Source organism: Erinaceus europaeus, chromosome 17 (genome assembly GCF_950295315.1).
Source record: "Erinaceus europaeus chromosome 17, mEriEur2.1, whole genome shotgun sequence".
Classification (NCBI taxonomy): domain Eukaryota; kingdom Metazoa; phylum Chordata; class Mammalia; order Eulipotyphla; family Erinaceidae; genus Erinaceus; species Erinaceus europaeus.
The window spans coordinates 78,798,132-78,822,803 of NC_080178.1; the positions used below are offsets into that span (position 1 = coordinate 78,798,132).

At 52.7% G+C, this 24,672-nt stretch overlaps 1 protein-coding gene across 8 annotated transcripts in view; it reads right to left on the reverse strand.

Annotated features, from left to right (window-relative positions):
• Positions 1–24,672, reverse strand: part of MICAL2 (microtubule associated monooxygenase, calponin and LIM domain containing 2) — a 153,879-nt gene that overhangs the window by 21,509 nt on the left and 107,698 nt on the right. For 5 of the 8 annotated variants that reach the window (XR_009545679.1, XR_009545680.1, XM_060177161.1 and 2 more), the window contains exons 10-21: positions 23,451–23,566; positions 22,413–22,539; positions 21,192–21,282; positions 20,157–20,304; positions 18,857–19,056; positions 18,420–18,526; positions 10,268–10,336; positions 8,407–8,565; positions 4,853–5,002; positions 3,348–3,464; positions 1,104–1,316; positions 765–866 (exon numbers count right to left, since the gene is read on the reverse strand). Coding sequence is in view for 6 of the 8 variants with exons in the window: in XM_060177161.1 (XP_060033144.1) it covers positions 765–866; positions 1,104–1,316; positions 3,348–3,464; positions 4,853–5,002; positions 8,407–8,565; positions 10,268–10,336; positions 18,420–18,526; positions 18,857–19,056; positions 20,157–20,304; positions 21,192–21,282; positions 22,413–22,539; positions 23,451–23,566 (1,599 nt within the window). In the remaining 2 variants the exon portion in view is untranslated. The remainder of the gene's footprint in view (positions 1–764; positions 867–1,103; positions 1,317–3,347; positions 3,465–4,852; positions 5,003–8,406; positions 8,566–10,267; positions 10,337–18,419; positions 18,527–18,856; positions 19,057–20,156; positions 20,305–21,191; positions 21,283–22,412; positions 22,540–23,450; positions 23,567–24,672) is intronic. The other 3 variants (XM_060177165.1, XM_060177163.1, XM_060177164.1) reach the window with 3 other exon arrangements.

Sequence of the window (24,672 nt, forward strand, 5' to 3'; positions counted from 1 at the left end):
GGCAGGCTACTGTCTGTGGCTGACCTCTCTACTCCTCTCTCTCCCTCTCTCTCTCCCTCTCTCTCTCTCTGCCTCCAGGGTTATCGCTGGGGCTTGGTGCCTACACTATAAATCCACTGCTCCTGGAGGCTATTTTTTTCCTTTCCTTTTTTGCCCTTGTTGTTTATCATTGTTGTTATTATTGCCATTGTCGTTGTTGGATAGGGCAGAGAGAAATGGAGAGAGGAGGGAAAGACAGAGAGGGGGAGAGAAAGACAGACACCTGCAGACCTGCTTCACTGCCCGTGAAACGACTCCCCTGCAGGTGGGGAGCTGGGGGCTCAAGTTGGGATCCTCACGCGGGTCCTTACGCGGGTCCTTGTGCTTCGCGCCACGTGCGCTTAACCCGCTGCGCCACCGCCCGGCCCCCACCTCTCTGCTCTCACTGTCTTGCTGTCGAGGTCACCGGCGGCTTTCTTCATTGTGCCCCAAGACACGGCAGGCAGCTGGCTCACTGTCCTTAACCACCTTGACCCCTTTGCTCTGGCTCTTTGGACGCCCAGGGCCCAGCCAGAAGCCATCCGGTAAGGAACCCTTAACTGTTTCTGCTCACCACGAATGGTTTCCGTTTACCTGGCCTCATTCTTTCAAACAATGACCTGCTGATTTTCAGTCCCCCATCTGGGTCTTTCTGGATGCCAGCCTGGATGCTGTAGCAACTTGAAAAGTGACCGGCCGTTTGTCACGCAGCTCGTGGTCACAAGTACCGGCTGCCCTGCGTTTACCTGAGGGAATTCTCCGTGTCCGAACATGGAGGCAAGGTGCGCCGCCTTCTCCTTAATGTTCTTTGTGTGAAACTCCCTGCTGGCCACGTTCTGCGCCCTCTTCTGCAGTCAGAGAGAGCAAAGAGAGAGAGAGAGAGAAAAAACAGGAGAAGGGGACAGTGGCAGAGAATGGTGGTTCTACCCAGGAGGGGAAGGTGGTCAGGGAAGGCTAGCAGGACAGGAGACAGGAGTGAGGCTGACAGAGCAGGAGCCCTCAACGCGACAGGCAGGAGGAGAGAGAGGAGGAAAGGAAGGAATCCCAGATGGGGACGGAGGCAGGACAAGGAGCAAGGCCTTCACCTGGAGAATCTTCTCCTCCACTTGTTGCAGCCTCCGCAGCACCCCCGAGAGGGCAAGAGCCCCCTGGCAGGTGGGGGGCGGAGCAGAGGGGTGCTGGCCTGGCAGAAGGTCAGACTTGGCGCGGGCTCTCCAGGGCCTGCTTGGGCCCTCGCCACCAGCAGACAGCTGCTTCAGCTCTCGGAGCACGTGCCCTGTCACAACTACTGGGGCCATCTGGGAAAGAAGGGAGATGAGACGTCCTTCCCCAGGAAACAAAGACTCCCCACCTCCAGTGGCTCCCCCTCCCCCCAGGAGGACCAGGGATGAAGGACAGGCCAGGTCCGAGTATCCCCCAGCTGCATCAGAATCAGCAGCGGGCATCCTCATTCACAACACAGTTGTAGGCCACAGCTCAGACCCACCCCATCAAGATCTGTTCAGTCCCTGGTTTCTTAATCCCAGCTGCACACTGAGGTCACTTTGGACACTAAATAAACAAAGCCAGGGAGCTGTCTTATCAGTGGCACACGGGACTTAGCATGCAGAACGTTCCAGGTTTGAGCCCTGGCACGGCATAGGCCAGACCTGAGAAGTTCTCTGCTTAGTCTCTGTCTCTCTCAAAAATAAATAAAAGTGGGGTCAGACAGTGCTGTGGTGCACATTCTTCTTTCTTTTAAAATATTTTTATTTGTTTGTTTATTATTGGATAGAGGCAGAGAGAAACTGAGAGGGGAGAGGCAGAGAGGGAGAGAGACAGAGAGACACCTGCAGCCCTGCTTCATCACTATGAAGTTTTCCCCCTGCAGGTGGGGACCAGGCACTTGAACCGGGGTCCTTGCACACTGTAATGTGAGCGCTTAATCAGATATGTCACTGCCTGGCCCCTGCAGCGCACATTATTACCATGCACAGGGATCTAGGTTCAAGTCCTCGCTCCCCTACATAAGACCCAGGGACATCACACACATACAGAGGGAGGCTTCATAAGAAGTGGAGCAATACTTCAGTCTCTTCTTTCTGTCTTTCTCTCACTCCCCTCACCCCAACTTTCTTATTTTTAATTTTTTTAATATTTATTTATTCCCTTTTGTTGCCCTTGTTTTTATTATAGTTATTGATGTTGTTGTTGTTGGACAGGACAGAGAGAAATGGAGAGAGGAGGGGGAGGCGGAGAGGGAGAGAGAAAGACAGACACCTGCAGACCTGCTTCACCGCCTGTGAAGCGAATCCCTGCAGGTGGGGAGCCGGGGACTCGAACCGGGATCCTTCTTATGCCGGTCCTTGTGCTTTGCGCCACCTGTGCTTAATCTGCTGCGCTGCCACCCGACTCCCTCACCCCAACTTTCTATCAAAAGAAAAAGTGGGGGGAAAGGTTGTCAGAGTGTCGGAGTCCTTGCTGTGCAAGCATGGAGCCCCAGCAATAATCCTGGTGGGAAACAAACAAATAAACGTTTCCAGAACTGGCCTGACAAGTGGCTCAGTGGCAGAACACAGGACTTTGCATAGGTGAGATCTCCAGTTTCACCCCCAGCACTGAAGATGCTGGAGTGATGTTCTGGTTTCTCTGTTTCTTACTCTCAACAAACAAATAAATAAATCTTTAAAAAAAAGAAACGCAAGCCCAGCTCACCCAAACCTAGACCCAACTACAGAGAGAGATTTTGCTTGAACTAAAAGTGGGCACTAAATAGCAGTGTTTCGAAAGATGAGTTTTCCTAGGTGATTTATGCGCAAACAGACATCAAATCCTTGTACTCCATCTGCATCAATCTCACTGGACCTCCGCCATCCAGAAACAACACACAGTTCCTCAGGCTGACCACAAGGTCCTGCGATCAGCAGTAATAATTCTGCTCCAGCACCAAACTCGAGAGCCGTCCGCCTCCCTGCCCAGTGCGCCCACCTACCCAAGGAGAGTGAGGCAGCGGTCAACCACTTGGGCCAAGTCCACCAGTCCACCACACTCTCCCCCTTCAGAGACCAGTGCCAGTGAGACCTGCTTCAAAGTGAGTGTCCTTGGGGCAGCCCACAAAAACACCAGAACACTCCAGGTGATGTGGTCTGCTTTCCCCCAAGCACATAAAGCCTGGTAGCTGGCCCGTGGTCAGCAGCATGGGCTTCCAGATATGGCATAAGCTTGGCGATTCCTACCTAGCAGGGTGGTGACCTCGTGTGCTGTCTGCCCTCCTGGGAGAATCGAACCCACCCTCTGGATGAAGCCCCCTCTGGCTTCCCCAAGACAGTGTCCACTGGAAGGAGCCCTACCTGCCTTTTCAGAGGAGGTGATGGGCTGGGTGTGGGCTTCTCCAGCTCGGGACAGTGAGAGTTAACAGGAGGGTCAGAGGAAGAGTGCTGAACAGGCTTACCTATTCCTGAGCCGCTCTGCTCCCGAGAGAAGAAAGGCAAGTCCAGAAAAGGCAGCCAGAAAAAACACGAAGGAGGAGAAGGGTCAGAGAGAGATATTTGGAGGGAAGGAGGCGGGGAAGGGAGACAGGAAGGAGAGATCTCTAAGTGCACAGCGTGTGCTGGACTGAGGGCCGCCAAGCCAGGCCCGGCTAGGAAGCTAGGAATTTGGAGAATTCTCTGTCCCTGTGGACGACAAGTCGCAGAGTCCCCAACTCCTGGACAATGTGTGAATCCCAGGGAGATGCTGCTGCTTTGGGCTCAGACCTACGGGCCTGTGCAGGCTTGAAGTGCAGCCTGTGCAGCCCTGGGGACCCCCGCCCCCCAGGAGTGGGGAAGCTTCCTGCCCCACTGGAGGGCAAGGATCTTTCCTCACTGACTGAGAGGAGTCGAGCCTCTGGAAGCAGGAATTAAGAAAAGGAATTTGGAGAATTATAGGAATACTGCCCGCCCCCCCACCCCACCATGGGATATAAAGTCATCATCACCCTGGCTTCCTGGAGCGGGTCATTTTATCCAGGAGGGGCATGGCTCACACCCAGACCTGGTCTGTGAGTGTCCCCTCGACCTACCTACCCAGGAATCTGTGCTCCTCCTGACAGAGAGAATGATGAACCCAAAGTTCTAAGCTTTTATGCACTGATGGTGGTACCCACAGAGGAATTCAGGGGGGCAACCCAGAGCTCTGAGCCAGTCTGGAGAGGTCGAGCTGATGCGGCACCTGAGGCAAAGTGCCTCCCCAGCAGCTGCAGCCTGGTCCAGCTCAGACACGTAGCAGGCCGCTTGAGAGACTGGTCTCTAGCCCACACGGACCTATAAGGCCTGTGACTCAGTTTCCCTCCGTTTGCATGGGCCTTTGTTCTGCCAACTTCGTGTTATTCCAGGCAGTTAGCACCTTCAAGGTTCCCTCAAGCTCTCTCATCTCAAAGGAGGTAGAAAGACTGAGTCACAGTTATAAAACAAGACCCAGTGAGGGGAAGGGATTCTTCCCTAGTTCAGAACAGGCTCCTGCCAGCTAGTGTCCTAGAGGTCAAACATGCACTATGGCCTGACTCTGTAAAGCTTAACTGGGACACAGACACATTCATTCGTGTAGGTCTTGTCTGCAACTGCTCTCATGCCACACTGGCCTCTCGGAGTGGACATGAGAGAGACAAGATGTCCTCACACCCAAACCTGAAAAACTTGCTAGCTAGTCTCTTGCATACAAGTCTTCTGGCTCCCGATTCGGAATCAACCTTAGTTAGGCCCAGCTGGCCGACCTGACATCCACCACTAATCTCAACATTTCTGTGCTCTAAAGCATCTTTCTTGGCAGCTCTGGGACACCTGGGAGGCAGGCTCGGGGAACACTGGGCAGAACTCACCTGCTTCTGCACCGTGGGGTTCCGAGAGTTCTCCTCAAACTTCGCCTGCAGCTGGTTGGCCATGGACTTGACCTTGTTCTGATTTCCACCTTCTTTACTGCTGCCACCATCTTGGATGGAACCCAACCTCTGGCTGGAAAAAGCTGAAGGCTGCAAAGACCAAGCCAGGATGTTAGTTGTTGGATCCTGAAATCCAGATGTTGGGTGAGGGCCCAGAGGCTCGGGCTACGGGCATGGTCTCCTGGAAAAGGACACCTCTGTGATCTGGGGAGGCAACAGTCCATTGAGACAAGACTCACAGGAGGGGTGTATCTTCCCCAAGGCATATTCAGGCTCGGCATATTCACCTTCCAGCCTAGTGACCCTGGCAACCTACGTAACTTCTTTGAAGTTGTATGTGCAAAATGGGAGCAGTAGCTCATTTCATGTGGCTGCTGCAAAGATCAGACATGATCGTGATGGGATGGGCAACTAGTTTCCCGAGACACGTCACATGACAATCCTGTGACAGCCAAGAGGTGGAGACTAGAGGACAGTGGCAGTGCAAAGAGGGGCCGGGCGGGCAGGGTGTGGGCTCGGGTGCAAAGAGGGGCCAGGCAGGCGGGACGTGGGCTCTGGGCTTCTTTCTCCTCTGTGCTCTCACCAAACTTCAGCCAGTCCTGCTCTGATGCTGCTAGCCCTGTAACAAAATAACTTTAGTTCTGGCATGGCTTTAGATTCACAGAACAGGCACAGAGATAGTACTAAAGAGCCAGCCCCTGAACACCCTCTCCCTGGTGTGCTATCTTGCCTTAACCTCTGCAACAGTGTTGGCGCTGTCACCAAAGCGAAGAGATTTCCCCTGGTGTGGGTCCTGGCATACAGCTCTGCATGAGGCCCAGAGTTCAAGCCCTGACCTCTCTCACCCCCAAAATGAAGTGAAATTAATACTGGCAGTGCTATTAGACTCCAGACTTGATTTGAATTGTGTCTGGGTTTTTTTTTTGTTTGTTTGTTTTGGTTCCAGGGTTCAATCCAGAATCCCATTTCCATTCAGTCTTCCTGTCTCCTCAGCCTCCTTCCACCTGTAGCAGTGTCTCTATCGTCATTGTTTTGCATAACTTGGGCACTTAATTAAGGAGAAGGGTCAGCTTGGTCTGATGCTTTCTAGTGATCAGAGCAAGACTAAGGATTTTGAAGGAGGATGCCATGGGGGTGCAGTGCTCTCTCACTGTCTCATTGCTGGGGGCATGACATCAGAGAGTCTATATGGTTATAAGTCTGTATTGCTATAAGGTTTGTACAGATTCGTGTCCCATGTAATAAGACTTTTTCTTAGATCGTCTGCTAAAAATAAAACTTGGAAAACTGCAAATGTTTAATCATTTTGTCCTTGCTTTATATCTTACCACCTTTCAGCCACCACGTTGCAGATGCTACCATGATTCCATGCTGATTTCCCTGGCTGATGAACCTCGGCTCTCCAGAGCCCTATCCCATTAGGGAAAGAGAAACAGACTGAGTCTCTGAATATACCCGCCAATGCCCAGAGTCAGCAGAGAAGCAATGACAGAAGCCAGGACTCCCACATTCTGTACCCCATAAAGAATTTTGGTCCATGCTCCCAGTGGGAGAGAAGTGATAGGGGGAGGATGACCAGAGGGCTCTGAACTCTAACTCCATCAGGACCCAGAGAGAGAGAAAGGAAAAAGGGGGGGACATTCAGAAGTAGTCAAAGGTGTAGGTGTGACTTGGAATGGGAGAGAAGATGGGACCGTGAAAAAAAATGGACATATATTTACAAATACAGATAGTGAGTTGTAGAAATCACAGCCAACCCACCTGTGACCTTGGGAGAACTGCTGGAGCTTCCGAGGGCGGAATGAGGATGCGGAACTATGGTGGTGGGAACAGTGTGGAATGAGACCCCCTGCTATCTTGTAATTCTGTAAATCAATACTAAATCACTAATACATTTTTAAAAATAAAGAAAACTACAAGCGGTTATTGACTACCCATGTCCCCTAACCACAGGAATCAGGCAGTCTGCTTCCCCAAGGAGTCACTGGTGACCAGGGTCACTAGGCTGGAGCCCTAACTGGCTCTCAAGCCCGGGCTGCCTTCAGGAAGACATTGCTTAGAAATGTCGGAGACGAGGAAAGCTAAAGGTAACTGTTTTCCTAGGAGCCCCACGGGGAATCTTGCCTGCAAAGCCACTCTGAGGGGGTGCAAAGACACAAAGCAGAGGCTCACTTCCCACTTCAGACTATGACATATAACGTGCAGGGCAATGTGGACCTTGGAGAGAAGATATTCGCTGGAGGTGTTACTGTCTGTACAAGATCCAAGTCAGCCAGGACGCGGGTCCAGTGGCTCCCAGTGATTCATGTCGCACGACTCACTAGAGCTCTCCTACGAAAGCTCACCTGGGTTCTGGAGCTCTGAGGTGGCTCCACGTCTCTGCTTTCTAGGCAGCTGCCAGATGACGCAGCCGTGGGGATGCTGTAGGTTCTTGGCCCACGCCGTAAACAGCCAGAATTAATATGATTGCATGAAAGCTGACTTGAAGCCAAGCAGCTGGCTCAGAAAACAGTCCAGAGCTAACCCACAAGGGGCAGGTGCAAACCAGATTGCTTCCTACACTCTAACTCCCATGCCATCACCAGCAGAAACAACACAAACACCCCCTTGAATAAGCCATAGACACAAAGGCAGAAGACTTTCAGTTGAGAGGGGAAAAAAACATCAATCAAAGGAAAATTCCGAGGTGGAGGCAGGCCTGCGGGCATTTTAGGCAAAACCCAACACCTGTAACTGAGGACATGGCCCATTCCAGCCCTGATAATCGGTCCTGACTTCCTCCTGCACAGCCCCATTCACTGGCTTCTTGCTCCAGAGCTAAGAGACGGGGAAACAACTGCTTTTGATGGGATCACTCGAAGAGATTCCAGCCAAGGTTTGGGCAAGGGTGGTTTGAATGCATCAGAGAGACCAAGTCCATGCGCATTTTTAAGACACAAGTGGGTACTGGGGGGGACAGCACAGTGGCTGTGTAGGGATTTCCATGCCTGAGGCTTGAGGTGGCTAGTCTCCTGGTGGTGGTGGTGGTGGAGGAGGAGGAGGAGGAGGAGGAGGAGGAAGAAGAAGAAGGAGGAGGAGGAGGAGGAGGAGGAGGAGGAGAAGGAGAAGAAGAAGAAGGAGCAAAATATACTGAAGTTGAAAGAAAGAAAGAGAGAAAAAAAATAGAGAGGAGGGAGGGAGGGAGGGAGGGAGGAAGGAGAAATGAATGAAGGAAGGAAGGAAGGAGGCAAAGAAGAGGAAGGGAGAAAGAAGAGATACGGACCAAACTCCACATTTCCTTGGTCACTGTTTCCCTTTGACCTTCTGAGAAAATGGAGTCACGGTGGCTCCTCCCACTCGCCTGAGAAGGGCCTCAGGGTTCTATTTGCTATCCAGTTTTTTTTGCTGTTCGAATGAGTGTCCTGGAACCAAACAAAGTTTCCCACTGGAGCAGGCCAGCCGGGAGCACTGACGTCATCCCGCAGTACAAGCCTTGGAGCCAGGAGCCAGCTCACCTGCAGGGCACACTCTCTCCCATCTGTGAAGACTGGGCCGGGGCCGTCAGCACCACACGGGAGCTCCGTGGATGGCAGCATCTCCCCCTCTATACATCTCTTCCCTTCCCTATCTCGAGCTTCACCAGGGGAGGACAGGAGTCCGCCGGGAGCTCCTGTCTGTGGAATTGCAGACACAAAGTCTCAACTCAGGAAGACAAGCCCAGAGTCATCCAACCATATACAAGTATTTCCCAAGTCCTGGAGCTCAGATATTAGAAGGTGGTGTACAAATTGCTCAAGTATCTCTAGGTCACAGTGATCAGTCTGGGGGCTGCCATCCACAGCATCTGTGCTTGCTTTTGTGGAATCGCGATCTTTTTGTTTTTTTTTGTTGTTGTTGTTGTTCTTCTGGCTTGAGTGTCTTACCCCAGGCCTCTTTAAAGAGTTGCCTGAGGGTGGATGGCCACAGCACCCTGACCACGCCCAAGCCGGATCTTGTCTAAAAGACCCACCTGTGGAAACAGGAACTGATTCTCTCTCTCTCTCTCTCTCTCTCTCTCTCTCTCTCTCTCTCTTTTCCAGCTACTTAATTTCACAGGAACTGCAAAGGGGCCAGGTTAGTTTTGACAAAGTAACCTGCACTTTGCTTCTTTTGCCAGAAGGTGGCACTTTTGGGGCACTATTTGCCTCAAAGGGCAAGAGACAAGGGCAGACAATCACAAGTGGTAGAAGACAAAAGATGAAACCGTACAGATGAAGAGTTGGGGGAGGGGTCCCCGTTTTTGTGGATAGCTAGTCGGCATATTTTAGTCATATTCCGAAGGGCCTGTGGCTATACTAGTTGTTTTTTTTTTTTCCCCCTGAGCCTGGAATCTGATATGCCGGTGGATCCGAGTTATTGTCTGGGGAGATGATGTCATAACTGAAAAAAGGACCAGAAAGCTGGATCAGGGAAGAGAGTAGCTCCCTAATATGGGGAAGGGGTATAAATATTGTTGACTGTAAACCCCACTGATTTGATGTTATTAGCCACAGGCCCTTTGGAATATAACTAAAATATGCCTACTAGCTATCTTCAAAATGGAGACCCCCCCCCCCAACTCTTCATCTGCACCATTCCAGCCTTTAGGTTCATGATTAGCAATTTGTTTGGCTTTATATGTTAACTTGCTTTTCAGCCACCAGGTTCCAGATGCCAGCAGGATGCCAATCAGACTTCCCTGGACAGCTGATCCCACCAATGTGTCCTGGAGCTCGATTCCCCAGAACCCTGCCCCATTAGGGAAAGAGAGAGACAGGCTGGGGGTATAGATTGACCTGTCAACACCCATGTTGACAGGAAGCAATGACAGAAGCCAGACCTTACACCTTCTGCATCCCACAGTGACCCTGGGTCCATACTCCCAGAGGGATAAAGAACAGGAAAGCTGTCAGGGATGGGGATGGGATATGGAGTTCTGGTGGTGGGAACTGTGTGGAGTTGTACCCCTCTTATCCTATGGTTGTGTCAGTGTTTCCTTTTTATAAATGAAAAAAGAAAGAAAGGAAGGAAGGAAGAAGAGCTGGGAGCACAGCAGGACGGCCAGCTGGTGCCCCTGGAGAATGGTCAGCAGTGATGGGAGATCCTGGCCAAGCTCTGTCCACCTCAGATGTGCTGTTGATGTTTTATGATCATGAGCAACGTCTCGGGAGGCCATCTTTCCCGAGGCCACATGGTTAATAGCTAGTGTGAGGAGGACCTGGAGCCCAGCTTTTTTCCAAATAAAACCAGGCTTTGGACCAGTGATTCATGAGGGAGGAGGAATAGAGACCCTCACTGCAGCTGTGGCCACCGGCGGCCGGGCAGCCGGCCTTAGTTAAACGGAAACAGCCTACGAACCTCGTCCGGGTTGTTGAAGCCTTTCCGCCTCCGCTTGTTCACATCATTCTCCTGGGTTTGGCCGTCCACCTGCAACGACCAGGACAACAGAGATGTTAAGGACCACAGCTCCACTCACGTCACAAGGTCTGAGGGCTCGGCCCTCGGCCAGCCCAGGGATGCATCCCTGCCTGCACACTGCTGCCGGCTGGGACAGAGATGTGGAGATGTCACACTGTGTGGTGACCAAGGGTTGTTCAGACACAGTGCTAGGAGCCTTCTTCCTAGGGAGTTAGTTCTCCTATTAGAAATGGTGGAAATAGGGTGGAGGGAATCGCCCAGTTAAGCACACACAGTATTATGTGGGCTCAAGCACTCCACCCCCACTCTCCACCTACAGGACAGCTGCTTCACAAGCGGTAAAACAGGTCTGCAGGTATCTATCTTTCCCTCTCCTTATCTTCCCCTCCTCTCCCAATTTCTCTCTATCCTAACAAATAAATTGGGGGGAGGGGGCTCTGAAGTGGTGGATTTGTAGTGCTGGCACCAAGCCCCAGCGATAACCCTGGAGGAGGAGAAGGAAGGAGAGAGAGAGAGAAAGAAAGAAAGAGAGAGAGAGAGAGAGGGAGAGAAGGAAGGAAGGAAGGAAGGAAGGAAGGAAGGAAGGAAGGAAGGAAGGAAGGAAGGAATTGTGAAACTCATAGCCCCAAACCCAAACATGATGCTGTAGCCCAAAGCACAGAGACTTCCTAGGACAAGGTCAGGGCATCTCATCTGATCTGCTGCCAGTGTGCCCTTGGCCTCAGAGTAGCCTGCCAGACCTATTGGTGCTTCTCAGCCCTGCTTCTCAGTTGCCTCCTAGGAGAGGTGGTGATGCTCCCCTCACAGGCAAGAAGCCTCAGGATAAACAGCGACTGTGCAGGGCCTTGGTGGCAAAGCATGTCGTGCGTCCTGCCGTCACTGCAGTCACCAGGGGAGCTGTTTCACTGACATCAAGAATCATAGAGTATGATTCGCAAACTATGGTGAACACAGAGCCTGGTTTGCCCAGGAGAGTTGGGTCGATGGCCTTTTCCCTGAAAGTAATTATTTATAGTGTCCCCGTCTGCCTCCATTCTCAGAAGGGTCCAGAAGGGGTGCCCGGCTGAAAACCCTTGATAATCTTCCTGCTGCTCGAATCCAGACATTTCAATCCACAGAACCCCGTCCCCCCCCCCCCCCAGACCCACTGCATCATCCCTGCAAGGACCACAGGGCATGACCAATGTCTCTTCCTGGACCAGAGACGGACTGAGGCTGAGCAGATGGCAGATGCGAGGGGCTGGGGTGAGGTGGGGCTGCGTGAGCAATGGCTTTCGAACCCTGGTCGTTAGAACACGCTCCCACCAGTCTCCAGCAGGGGCCTCCTGCAAACGACCAGCCAGCCCATCCAAGCCAAGAGCCGTCACCACCAACCCTGCAGCCTCCTACCTCCAGAAGGTCCCCTCTAGCAGGCCCAGATTAAATCCCAGATTTGAGATTCTCAGATGCAGCGAGAAGGCCTACGGACCACATACTCTCCTCCCAGCCCGGCACCTGGTCCCCATCCCTGCCTCTCCCAATCCCCGGAGGCTGCTTTCCCAAACAACACAGGGTGTCCAGCACAGGGGCCTATTATGAACTGGCTGCCTCCGACAGAAGGCACCTGCTCCTCTGCTCTCACAGTTCCCATTACTCCCGCCCGCGGTCCACAGTGACTGTCGCTGTTTCTGTTTTCTAAGACAAGATCAACCACAGTTTAATCACTTATGTTTGTTTAAAAATGTGACTCTCCCTTGCCCAGGCAGACCAAAACAACAGATCAAAGGGCTCTGCCTTCCATTCAACATTCTCCTCCGTTTACAATAAATCATTATTCTGTGAATGGAAATAATTTCGGCCCAAATGCCTGGGCAAACACCAAGAGAAACAGATGACCTTATCTGCAGCCATGCCAGCTGTTAGCAGCACAGCTGCTCGGGGGTCCACAGCTCCAGGGCCTGAGAACGCCACTCAGGCCTCAGACTGGAGCCTCGGAGTCTATTGTTTGGGAGAGCAGCCTCCAGGGATTGGGAGAGGCAGGGGTGGGGACCGGCTGCCAGGCTGGGAGAAGGGGATGTGGTCTGTGGGCTTTCCTGCTGCATCTGAGTACAGGGTGTCTTAGTCAAGTCAATGAGCTCACTGCACTCTCTGCATAATCTTAGGGCTTGTCTGGGCTTTTGTTTCTTCTTTAAATGAGGGCTAGACATTTTCCCTCCAAGAGGACCATGTTTTTCTCTTTTGCACTCAACAGCCCAGGGCTGGACTATTCTAGCGTCAGAACACATGCAGGTCCAAACACAGTGTGTGATCACATGCCTAGGGTGTGTGTGTGTGTGTGTGTCCTAGGGGGAGTGTGTGTGTGTGTGTCCTAGGGTGTGTGTGTGTGTGTGTGTCCTAGGGTGTGTGTGTGTGTGTCCTAGGGTGTGTGTGCGTGTGTGTGTCCTAGGATGTGTGTGTGTGTCCTAGGGTGTGTGTGTGTGTGTGTGTGTCCTAGTGTGTGTTTGTGTGTGTGTGTGTTTGTGTCTTAGGGTGTGTGTATGTTGTAGGATGTGTGTGTGTGTGTGTGTGTGTGTGTGTATGTTCTAGGATGTTTGTGTGTCCTAGGATGTGTGTGTGTGTGTGTGTGTATAGGGAGGTGCCTGGTGGCAGCAGCTAGGCAGACCCCAAATCCTTTAGGGGGAGCAGAGGAAGGGTGTGTGGCAGCTCAGCTCCCCCAGGCACTAGAGCCCACAGGTCAGTAAATGTAGCCTGGACAGCATAACTGGCCACACACGTCCAAACAGTCCCGACTCCTCCTTATCCACGCGTCACAGAATCACTGATTCTCAGCTAGAGAGGTTCAAACAAAAAGATTGAGAACACTCTAACCTAGGAATTTCTCAGTTCATCATCATTTTTTTTTCTGATGTAGATGTCTCTCTCTGGGCGCATCAGAATTGACACTGTACCCCCCCCCCAGCTCCCTAAAAACAAAGAACTAAGACTCGAGAAGGGGGAAGATGATTATTATGCACAGACAGCACATGAGAATAAACAGACAACTCTCTTTTCCTATTACGTTTGCAGCCTTGTTAGCCAAAGAACACTTCACCAAGATCTCCTAATGATTTGAAGATTCTAGATACCAAAAAGGCGGTTATAAATTCCTTGGTTTCCCCATTAACCCCCACCCACCCACCCAAGAAAACAAAGACATGTATCTGCCAATCTGTATGCTTATTTAAGCAGCACAAGATAACTATGTTCCCACACTGCCCTGGTGCCTGTGATATTTAATCTGAAACACAAAAATCTTTATATGGTCTGGGGGAGTCAATTTCTGGAGAAGTAGATGTGGGTCAAGGGAGAGAGGAGCCACTGCAGGCAGTAGCCTGGCCGAGGAAGGTGGCCGCCGTGGTACACACATGTATCTCCAGGGCAAACTAGCAAAAGAATTATTTGTAATGGCAGAACAGCCAAGTGTCACGGGTTCGAGTAAGAGCGCTAGTCACATCCCAACTGTGTTGTAGGGAAATCACATGTTTTGACTCCTCTGACTTCAGTGTCCATATGTGTGAGCTAGTCCAGTATGTTGAAAGAATTGTTGAAATCACGTACTGAAAACCCTTCTCAGATGATGAATTGCGATGCCGGTGTTTATGACACCATCACGGAGGCTACTGAAGGCCTGTTGACACCACGAGAAAAACATGAATCCTATCCCTCTGGCTTTGACACTGACCACCCATGTGACGTGACGTGACGTGACAGCTGAACCTCCCAAAGATTCAAAGTGCCGGGGCCAAGGGTTGGCGCACCTGGTTGAGCGCACGTGTTACAGTGCGCAAGGACCTGGGTTCGAGCTCCTGGCCCCCACCGGCAGGGAGAAAGCTTCACAAGTGGTGAAGCAGGGCTGCAAGCATCTCTCTGTCTCTCTCCCTCTCTATCTCTATCCAAATAAATAAAGAAAGATAATTTTTAAAAAATTAAAAAGATTTTTAAAAAAGGTTCAAAGTGTCTCATCTTTAAAAGTGAGGTGACCAGGGTCAGAGGCAGATCTATGAAAGCTGACTCAGGGCTTTTCTAGAGGAAACTATAATCCCTGAGTTCTTCTCCTCTTCCCAGACACAGTCCGCCATCTATCTAAAGTTCAAAAGCTCAGGAAGTCACGTGCCTGCACCATGAATCCACTGCTCCTCCTGGAGGCCATTTTCCCCCTTTTGTTCATCATTGTTGTTGTTATTGTTGCTGTCGTTGTTGTTGGATAGGACAGAGAGAAATGGAGAGAGGAGGGGGAGACAGAGAGGGGGAGAGAAAGACAGACACCTGCAGACCTGCTTCACCGCCTGTGAAGCGACTCCCCTGCAGGTGGGGAGCCGGGGGCTCGAACCGGGATCCTTACGTGGGATCTTGTGCTTCACGCTATGTGCACTTCCACCCGGCCTCTGCAGAAACACTTTTTATTCTGCCTGAACTTGATTGCTGTTGCTAGGATCTGGACATGACTGGAAAGATGAAATGAGGGGTAGATATTTTACTGCCAATGATGCAAACCAGGAGACAGACAGAGATGCCTGGGAGTCCAGTGCTCTGTCCACTGTGCCACCTCCCGGACCAGGAGACAGACAGAGATGCCTGGGAGTCCAGTGCTCTATCCACTGTGCCACCTCCCGGACCAGGAGACAGACAGAGATGCCTGGGAGTCCAGTGCTCTGTCCACTGTGCCACCTCCTGGACCAGGAGACAGACAGAGATGGCTCAGCAGGGAAAAGCAACCCTCCTCACGTGACCCGCCACACTGTGGACACAGATGGGCTGTTCAGCTTCCACAGGAAGATGCTCTTCTGGGTGTGGGTGAAGGGGTGGTGGGTGGGGCCGAGGGGTGAGTTAGAATAAAAGTGCACTCGCTTCCACGTTGTGTGTGTGTGGTGCGGAAGCATGCGTCATGGCCTAGCCGGCGTTGTGAGAGAGCTAGGGCAGCGCAGGCGGCATGTCTGACTGCACTGATGTCCCCTGGCTGGGACTGTGAGCGTGTGCAGACTTGCCTCCTGTGCAGACATCTCCCGTGTCTTTCTAGGAGAAAATGCCAGTGTAGTCCATTCCCTTTGCGTGTAGAAATGGTAACACCAAAGAGTGTGCACACACACACACACACACACACACACACACACACTCCACGGATGTCAGGAAGAAACACTGCAGAGTGGGGGGAATGTACTTTGCCTGAGGTTCTGCTCATGGTACTGCATGGAACATACAGAACGTGTTGGGGTATTTTTGTTGTTGTTGTTAACTGCCACCAGGGTTATCACTAGGGCTCAGTGTCGGCACTACCAATCCTTGGCTCCTGGCAGCCCTTTTTTTCCTTCTAGTTTATATATATATATATATATATATATATATATATATATATATATATATATATTTTTTTTTTTTTTTTTAATTGGGTAGGACAAAAAGAAAGTTAGAGGGGAGGGGAAGACAGAGAGGGGGAGTGTTGCTATGCTTCACATTGGTTTGGTCTCACCCCCCTGCCTCTGGGAGAGTGTGGTTTAGCCCTGCTAGTTTGGCGCTTCCCCTTCTCCCCGCCCCTACCCCTACGGACTTCCTGGGTTCCTGCCGCTGCCGCTGGAGGAGAAGGATGCAGATCTGTGTGGTGATTAGTTTAGGTTAGTTTTTGAATCGTTGCTCCTGAATAAAGAAATACAGCTTCTCTGCCCAGCCGTGTGTCCTCAAGTCTCTGCCTACCGCCGCGAAGCTAGCCTGGCCTACTGGAGCCCCGAACTCTAACGACAGGGGAGAGAAAGACAGACACCTGCAGACCTGCTTCACCGCCTGTGAAGCGACTCCCCTGCAGGTGGGGAGCCGGGGGCTCAAACTGGGATCCTTGCGCGGGTCTTTATGCTTTATACTATGTGCGCTTAACCCAGTGTGCTACTGCCCGGCCCCCTCAAGTTTATTTTTATTGACAAGACAGAGAGAAAATGACAGGGAAGGGGAGACTGAGAGGGAGAAAGACACCTGCAGACCTGTTTCACTACTTATGAAGCGTCGTCCCTGTAGGTGGGGATCTGTGGCTTGAACCCAGATCCTTGAGCATGGTAATATGAGCACAGCCCCATGTTGGGGTGTTTTAATAACTAGGGCAAGACCCGTGGTACATCACCCTCCTTCCCACCTGGAGCAGGTGTCTAGTGAACTTGAAAAAGAGAAAGCGACTTTGTGCTAGGCCCTCACCATACTTGTCTGAAGAGCAGGGTGGATTATGGAATTAAAGGGAACAGGTGGAGGGAGCAGATCTGTGGGTTCAAGTGCTCTCTTGATGGGTGGCCAAGGGACAGGCCCAGAGGGAGCCTGGGAATGGGTGATCATGGGCGGGGGGGAGAGGGACTGCACAGCCACAGCTCACCCCAACCCTCTGGTCTCCCCACACAGGAGCGGAGCACAGACAGACACGGCCAAGTTGGGGGGTTGGGGGGCAGCTGGTCCCCTGATGGGCGACTTATGCCCCTTCTCACCCCTGAGCCAGAGCTGAGCAGCCTGCTCTGGGTCACTGTGTAAACAGAGGTGTGGTGAGTGAGCCTGAGAGAGGTTGCGACATTCCTCCTGGGCTCACAGCTGTGGGCTAAGTGGAGAGAGTAACCCCGTGAAGGAGGAAGGCAGCAAACCTCGCTCAGACAGCTGCCAGCACTGCCTGGGCCGGTCAGCGCCAAGTAGGGCCTTTGGGGGGTGGGGAGGGGACACGTAGCTGGGCTGGGCTGTAATACCTGAAGAAGGCGGCACACAAGGTGGGACAGACGGGGCAAAGGGGGCCCCCCTGGCAGTGATGTGTCCGTGCAGCCTTTATCTATTCTGCAGAGAGATGTAGCAGGCCCACTGCCCCCTTCCGTCCGGCCGATTCCTGGCCATGCACAGGGCATGGGGCAGCATCAAGCATCTCTTCCCGGGAGTGAGCAGCAGGGCTGCAGCATTCCAGGGAGTGTAGCCTTCAGTGGGAAAAGTGAGCAAAGCTCACCGGGAACCCTCTTGGCCTTGCGCACACGGGTGCAGGGGCCGGGCCTCGTCACAGCTGGCTGGCTCACGGTTGTGAGACTGCGAAGGTCTCACCCACCTGGCGAGTGGAGGCCGCCACCCTCCCCCCCCCCCCCCCTATTGCCGCTATTGCCGTTATTGCCGTGCACAAGGAACAATATCCTGACACCTCTGCTCTTCTTCTTTTTTTTTTTAATGAAGAACACCTACCACAGGTTGAGCAAACACATTACAGTGCTCAAGGACCCAGGTTGGAGCCCCTGGTCCCCGCCTGCAGGGGAAAGCTTTGTAAATGGTGAATCAGGGCTGCAGGTGTCTCTCTGACTCTCTCCCTTTCTATCTCCCCCTACCCATTTAATTTATGATGGTCTCTATCCAATAAATACAGATAATAAAAAAATTGAAAAAAAAAGAAAAAGAAAAAGTCAGTCCAGAGTGGCAAAACCCCAGCAAACAACAGTCACCAAAACCCTCAGCTGAGGGGGTCGGGCAGTAGCGCAGCGGGTTAAGCGCAGGTGGCGCAAAGCACAAGGACCAGTGTAAGGATCCTGGTTCGAGCCCCTGGCTCCCCACCTGCAGGGGGGTCGCTTCACAGGCAGTGAAGCAGGGCTGCAGGTGTCTGTCTTTCTCTCCCCCTCTCTGTCTTCCCCTCCTCTCTCCATTTCTCTCTGTCCTATCCAACAACGAACGACATCAATAACAACAATAACAACCACAACAAGGCTACAACAACAAAGGCAACAAAGGGGGGGGGAATGGCCTCAAGGAGCAGTGGATTCATGGTGCAGGCACCGAGCCCAGCAATAACCCTGGAGACAAAAAAAAACTCAGCCGAGTGCTCTGTGCCTGCAGTGGCTTAGAGGTGACTCCACCGAGCCGGAGGCTGGCCTGCCCAAACGCGCATCTTCTCTGAGTGCCTCATCTGCCTGCATCCTCACCACAGACGGCTCGAGACACACAAGTCCTCCCTGCCGTCTGCTCCACCCTTGCACAAAGCGATATTAAAATAAAACCGGACAGGGCTCAGTGGCAGGGTGACTCTGCTTCACAAGCCGGAGGGAGGCCCTGGGTTCAGGACACGCGCGTGGAGGCAGACACTTACTCGCGGCGTTCTCTTCCGTGGCAGTGTGAGATTGAGATAATTATGAGGAATGGATGCCTTGGTCAAGCTGAGATCAGTATTTCCTCGGTAGTTCTTGCCCCAGGAATCTGTGAGGAAATAAAAGCACGGTGAGATTTGGGCTCGGGGGGACGCTGTTGCAATGAGGGCCCTGCAGACTATTCCCTTCACCCCGACTGAAGGTCACGGGGGCCCTGGGTAGAAGGTGGGTCCTCCCAATGGCCTGCCAGTGACAGGGCGGGGACAGCCCTGCGGCCCACCTGCGGCAAAGACCCTCTTCCACCCACGGGGCAAGAGGGGAAGTCCACCCCAGGGAGGCTCTGATGCCAAGGGGAGACTCAGGACAGCCTGGAACAGCAGGCACTGGTGTGAGCGGCCGCGGGACATGGGCTGAGGTGGCTCGGAAGCAGAGTTCTCACCCACGGTCTTCAGGGGAGTCCCCCGGAAGAGCTCGTAGAACTTGGAGAGGTACATGACCATGCTCAGCTTGTCGGGCTCCTGGGCGGACGCCATTTCTTTGCCTGTGGTCACTGGCAGGATGCCGAACTCTCGCTCGGCCACGTCAAACGCCAGCTGGTTGTTCTCCACAGCATCGTCTTCATTCAAAGTGTCAAAATTACTAAAGAAGAAGAAAATAAAATGAGGTGAAAATAAAGAAGAAAATTAAATTCTCTTACTTTTCAATATTAACCTTGTATGTTGTCTTTTTTTTTCTTCTCTTTTTTTAATGACAAAAGATGTCAGCTTTGTGTTAAAATAAACAAGGAAGTTGTTTATGACACACAACATAAAAAGTACGATCCCATCTTCTTAAGACCTCACCTCTGAGTACCGGCTAAGAATCCTGTGGTAGGTGTTTCTCTCTCCATCTGGACAAATGTGCTCATTGGTGTGAGGACACACTGAAGTTGATTTAAGTTCTTTTTTAAAAAAAATATTTGTTTATTCCATATTGTTGCCCTTGTTGTTTTATTGTTGCTGTCATCGTTGTTGGATAGGACAGAGAGAAATGGAGAGAGGAGGGGAAGACAGAGAGGGGGAGAGAAAGACAGACACCTGCAGACCTGCTTCACTGCCTGTGAAGCGACTCCCCTGCAGGTGGGGAGCCGGGGGCTCGAACCAGGATCCTTACGCTGGTCCTTGCACTTCGCGCCACGTGCGCTTAACCCACTACGCTACCAATTGTATGTTGTATGCTCAGGGTCACAAAGTGCTTACAAAAACGTCATCCATGACTCCTAATGACTGTCACTCCCCTCTCTTTTTTGACAAAGGAATACACTTAGAGAAGACAAGTAGCTTATCTAAACGCTACACAGCTAGTTGAACCAAGTCTCCAATCTCATTCTTCTGGCTGAAAAGCCTTTGTGTTGATGAAAAGAAGTAGGCCTTGCGCTCATAATTCCTCTCTGAAGGTAGAGTTCCAAAGTGTGGTTGCTCAGATTTCCCAGTCAGGCAGTGGAAACGGTGACGGGGCCGCCAGTCACCAGGACCCACTTCCACTCCTCTCATACTGAGGGCACATGTCATACACGCTGTTGAGAGGCCAGGCAGTGCCATGGGGAAAGGAAAAGCTTCAAAAACATAAATCGAGACGAGAGAGAGACAGAGAGACAGAGAGACAGAGAGAGAGAGAATAAAGCAAGTTCAGAGGGTCCTGCATACAGAGTCGCCCCACTCTCCCGTGAGAGGGCAGGTCCAGGTGGGGTCCCCACTCACATCAGCTCTGGCCTGAAGCGGTGGATGATGGCACACAGGGCCAGGCCACTCCGCCAGGATGTGGTCAGGTCGGTAACACGGACGTGCTGGTAGCCCTCGGTCTGCTGCTGGCACCAGGTTAGCAACTTGTTGGGTCGGATGTCGGATTCTGCAGTGGGGAGAATAGAGAGTGGGGAGGAGTTGCGGCCACATCTGGGGCCTTCCCTGGGGAGACTCTAGTGTCCAGCAGCTTGGCAGGAACGGGAATAACAGCACCACGGGCAGCCGGGCACAGGTGCTGCCCCCTTGGGGGCACGGTCAGAGCACACGGGGCAGGCAGGGTGCCCGCACGGCAAGGCTGCTCTCCCACAGCAGAGGCCCTGAGGCCTGTTCAGGCCAGGCACTGGTTAGGGGCCAGAAGTGTGACGGTGAGGACAGTGTGGGCTCTGCCGATGACATGCTCACCTAGTGGGGAAGACAGACCTGGAGTGGGTGACAAGGACGCACGTTCTGTTGGAGGAGGAAGATGCCCACAGGGCGTATGTGGTGTGTAGGAATTTGCCAGACAGAAGCTGACAATCCAGGAGGCCAGGAAGGATCTCAAAGCACACTGGGACGTGTGGCTTGGACTAGCCACTCAAGGCTGAGCTGGGCCAGTGCTGGGAGGCAGCGAGGGTGGGCAGCTATGGAGGCCAGAAAGGTCTTTAGGCAGGAAGGGCTGAGCCGAGCCAGAGGCGGGGAGAGTTATTCATGTAACGGTCCCACAGTCACTAACATGGCTTTATGCTCAGTGCCGTGCCGGGCCCTGGGAGATCAGGATGACAGGGAGTGTGCAGGGAGCTTGTTTTCTAGCCTGGGAGGCAAGGCTTCTGTGCTGGAGCAACCGGGAGGAAAAGGAATTGCATGCTGGTTTCTCTTGGGGCGTGACCGACTCCTTCATTGTGGGAAGTGGCACAGACCTCTTCATGGTATATCAGTCCCCAGACCCAGCCAGCAGGCCCCCTTGCCCACAGACTTCCTCCCGTCACCTGCCTGAGGGACCAGGAGGGCGCATACCTTGCCTGGAGAGGCCAATGGGTCTTCTCATCGAGCCCATTCTCTCCAGAGGGAACCGGTGTAGCTCCTTGGTGACATACAAGTGTTGCACCTGGGAGAGAGAGAAACACGCAGCTGCCCACCAACTGCTCCCGAAGCCTCGTGTCAGGACCTCTGACCCCCCCCCCCCCCCCCCCCCGTCTATGCCAGTGACCTCTTCCTCTATTGCTAGAGGGCATAACTGTCCTCAGGGGCCCAAGACACAGAGCATAGGGTCTCCGTTATGTGGGGGAACGCAATGTGTCATTAGCTTATTAAAAAACATATATTCGGGAGTCAGGCGGTAGTGCAGCGGGTTAAGCGCAGGTGGCACAAAGCACAAGGACCAGCGTAAGGATCCCGGTTCGAGCCCCCGGCTCCCCACCTGCAGGGGAGTCGCTTCACAGGTGGTGAAGCAGGTCTGCAGGTGTCTATCTTTCTCTCCTCCTCTCTGTCTTCCCCTCCTCTCTCCATTTCTCTCTGTCCTATCCCACAACGATGATATCAATAACAATAATAACTACAACAACAATAAAACAACAAGGGCAACAAAATGGAAAATAAATAAATATATATATATATATTCACATCATTTGGGGCTGGCTGGTAGAGCGCCTGGTAGAATGTACTCATTGCCATGCAGGAGGACCCAAGTTCAAGCCCCTGGACCCTATCTGCAGTGATGGTGGTGGTGGTGGAGGGGGAGCTTCATGAGTAGTGGAGAAGTACTGTAGGTATCTCCATCTCCCATCTCTCTCTGTCTGTCAGCATGCATCAAAAATCAAATCAAATCATTAAAAAATGCTAACTACTCATTGTGCTGTGGACTCAAGAGAGGGCAGGCTGAGTGGCTCGGAGTGAGAGGCTGGAAAACTGGACCCTAGGATTGCAGGTGGGAAGAACTCAGTATCCAGTCAGGCCAGTCCTTCACAAGGTGTCAGCTCCTCCGCACTCGCGCATGGAGACCAGGGTGTGTCGACACACGTCATGCAGACACGGGCCCCGCGCTCTCCTGTGGGCTGGAACCATGCTAGTGCGCTCTGGGAGGCTTTTCTGGACAGAGAAGCAGCCCCACCTCTGGGCAGAGTGGCATTGGCAGCCTCAGACACGGGGGCCCGGGGGTGCGCCAAGGTTTGAGGTGATTCCCCGCCCCAGCACTCCGTGCAGGCGGTGACCCAGATAGGGCCTGAGGGCAGGACTGACCTGATGGGGTCTGACACAGCTGGAGTTGAGGTTTGGGTACCGCGTGCCCGGATCCAGTGTGTACTGCTCAAAGTTCTTGTGGATGTTCTCCGGGGTGGTCTGAGGTAACAGCCGGTAAAGACTCTCTCTGGGGAGGCAGAGCCCAGAGGTTAGACACAGTTCTTGGCGCCTTAGGCCTCCGCCCCCATAACCCGCCTGCCCTCCCTGCACTCTGTTCCCTGCACCCTGCTCCTTGCTCTTCTTCTTTTTTTAAATTTTTATTTATACAATGAAAATACTGACAAGACCATAGGATAAGAGGGGTACAATTCCACACAGTTCCTACCACCAGAATTCCATATCCAGCCTCCCCCCCACACACACACACACCTCTGAAAGCTTTCCTAGTCTTTCTCCCTCTGGGAGTAAGGACCCAGGATCATTACGGGGAGCAGAAGATGGGAGGTCTGGCTTCTGTAACTGCTTCCCCACTGGACATGTTCCCTGCTCTTAAACATTGCTGGGGTCTGTTTGTATGACCACTCCCTGTAGGGTCCGGCCTCCTGTGGTCTTTGAGATCTGCAGCGTGGGTGGGGGAAGGAGGTGGGAATCCAGGAAGCAGGGTCACCAAGAGGGCAGCACAAGGCCCTGTGGTTTGGCTATAACCACCATTGTGCCACACTGCCTCCCACAGCCTGTCTCTGCCCACTGATCCTGACACCTCTCAGGGCCCCAGTAGGCACAGCCACGTGGCCAGCAGCAGGGTTCTGGGAGGGAAGAAGCCCGGGGCTTAGCAGGGCGAGTCTGTGCTCATCCCCCACTCAGTGCCATCATGGGGACCTCCCTACAAAATCCTATGTGACAGTGCTGGGCCTGACACCAGGGTCACCCCAGATAAAGGCCTACCGTACTGGCCCTCAGAGAAAGTCTCGGAACAGATCGTGAAGGGAAAAGCTTCCCTTTAGGGCCCCGATGATCACACCCGATGAGGGGGCAGAGGTTCTGGCCCCCACCCCTGCGCCCAGGAGACAGTCAGCCACTGTGGCTGCCATTACTCACCTTTCAGCCAGCACCTCCAGGGGGGATGTGCCCTGGTTCCAGTTCTTCACCATCCAAGCCGTGTCGAAGGCTGCCAGGAAGCCTCGGGCACAGCCTGTGCCCATGGGCCAGAAGGGCTGCAGAATAAAGTGTGTGCACAGCTCCACCTGACTCTGTGGGGCTCCCCCCGACCCCCCGCGCCACACCGGGCCGCGTTCTCTGCGCAGAGCAGCCTGCCAGCAGTGACACAAGGCCTCGCAGAAAGGGGGCAGTGATGTGGGAGCAGCAGCACTGCCCTGGGGCTCCAGGAGGGAAGAAGTCGAGGGCCCGGCAGTAGCCACTCGGAGCACATGTATCACCGAGCACGATTACCCGGGGTTGGAGCCCTTGACCTCCACCTGCAGGGAAGTCACTTCATGAGCCACAAAGCAGGTCTGCAGGCATCTATCTTGCTCTCCCCCCGCTTCTCTCTCTCTCTGTCTTGTCAAATAAAAATAAAGTAGAAAGAAAAAAGGGGAAAAAATGGCTGCCAGGGGCCATGGATTCATAGTGCCGGCACCGAGCCCCCAAAATAACTCTGGCAGCAATAAGAAAGAGAGAAAGGAAGAAAGAATAAAGCAGAAGTGAATTTCCATCATGGAGGAGGGAGGTAGAAACTCCAGGCAGGAGAGCTAGCTGCATTTGTGTTAATTCTGAAGAACGGAGAGGATTCTGATCCTGACCCATTCAGAGCAGGGTGGACAAAGGCCCAGAAAATGCTAGTGTCTGGGGGCGGAACTGAGCTTAGTGCTAACAAGTCAAGCTGAGGGGTGTGGTTGGGGAGAACGTAGCTCAGGGGGGAAGCATGCAACTCACATCATGAGGTCTTGGATGTGACCCTCGGTAGACCTCCCCGACCCCCACACCGAGTGCAAAAAATGCTGAGGATAGAGATTGGGGTGGAAGTTGGGTGGGTACTGAGTGTTTAATCAAAGACTGGGTCACCAAACTGAGGTCTAACTACCCTGTTCTAAACTGTTCCACAATATGGAGAGAAATTTGGGGGAAAATAGAGACTTTTTTTTTTTTGCCAGTGCCTACATCACAGATGAAAACTGATCTCTTCAGACATGGAGGTGACACACAGTGTATGAAACAGTGGACTCTCAAGGATGAGGCCCTGAGTTCTATCCCTGTGCCAAAGGAGTGTTTTGGTCTTCTCTCTCTCATGAATAAATGATTTAAAATGTACTTTTTCGGGAGT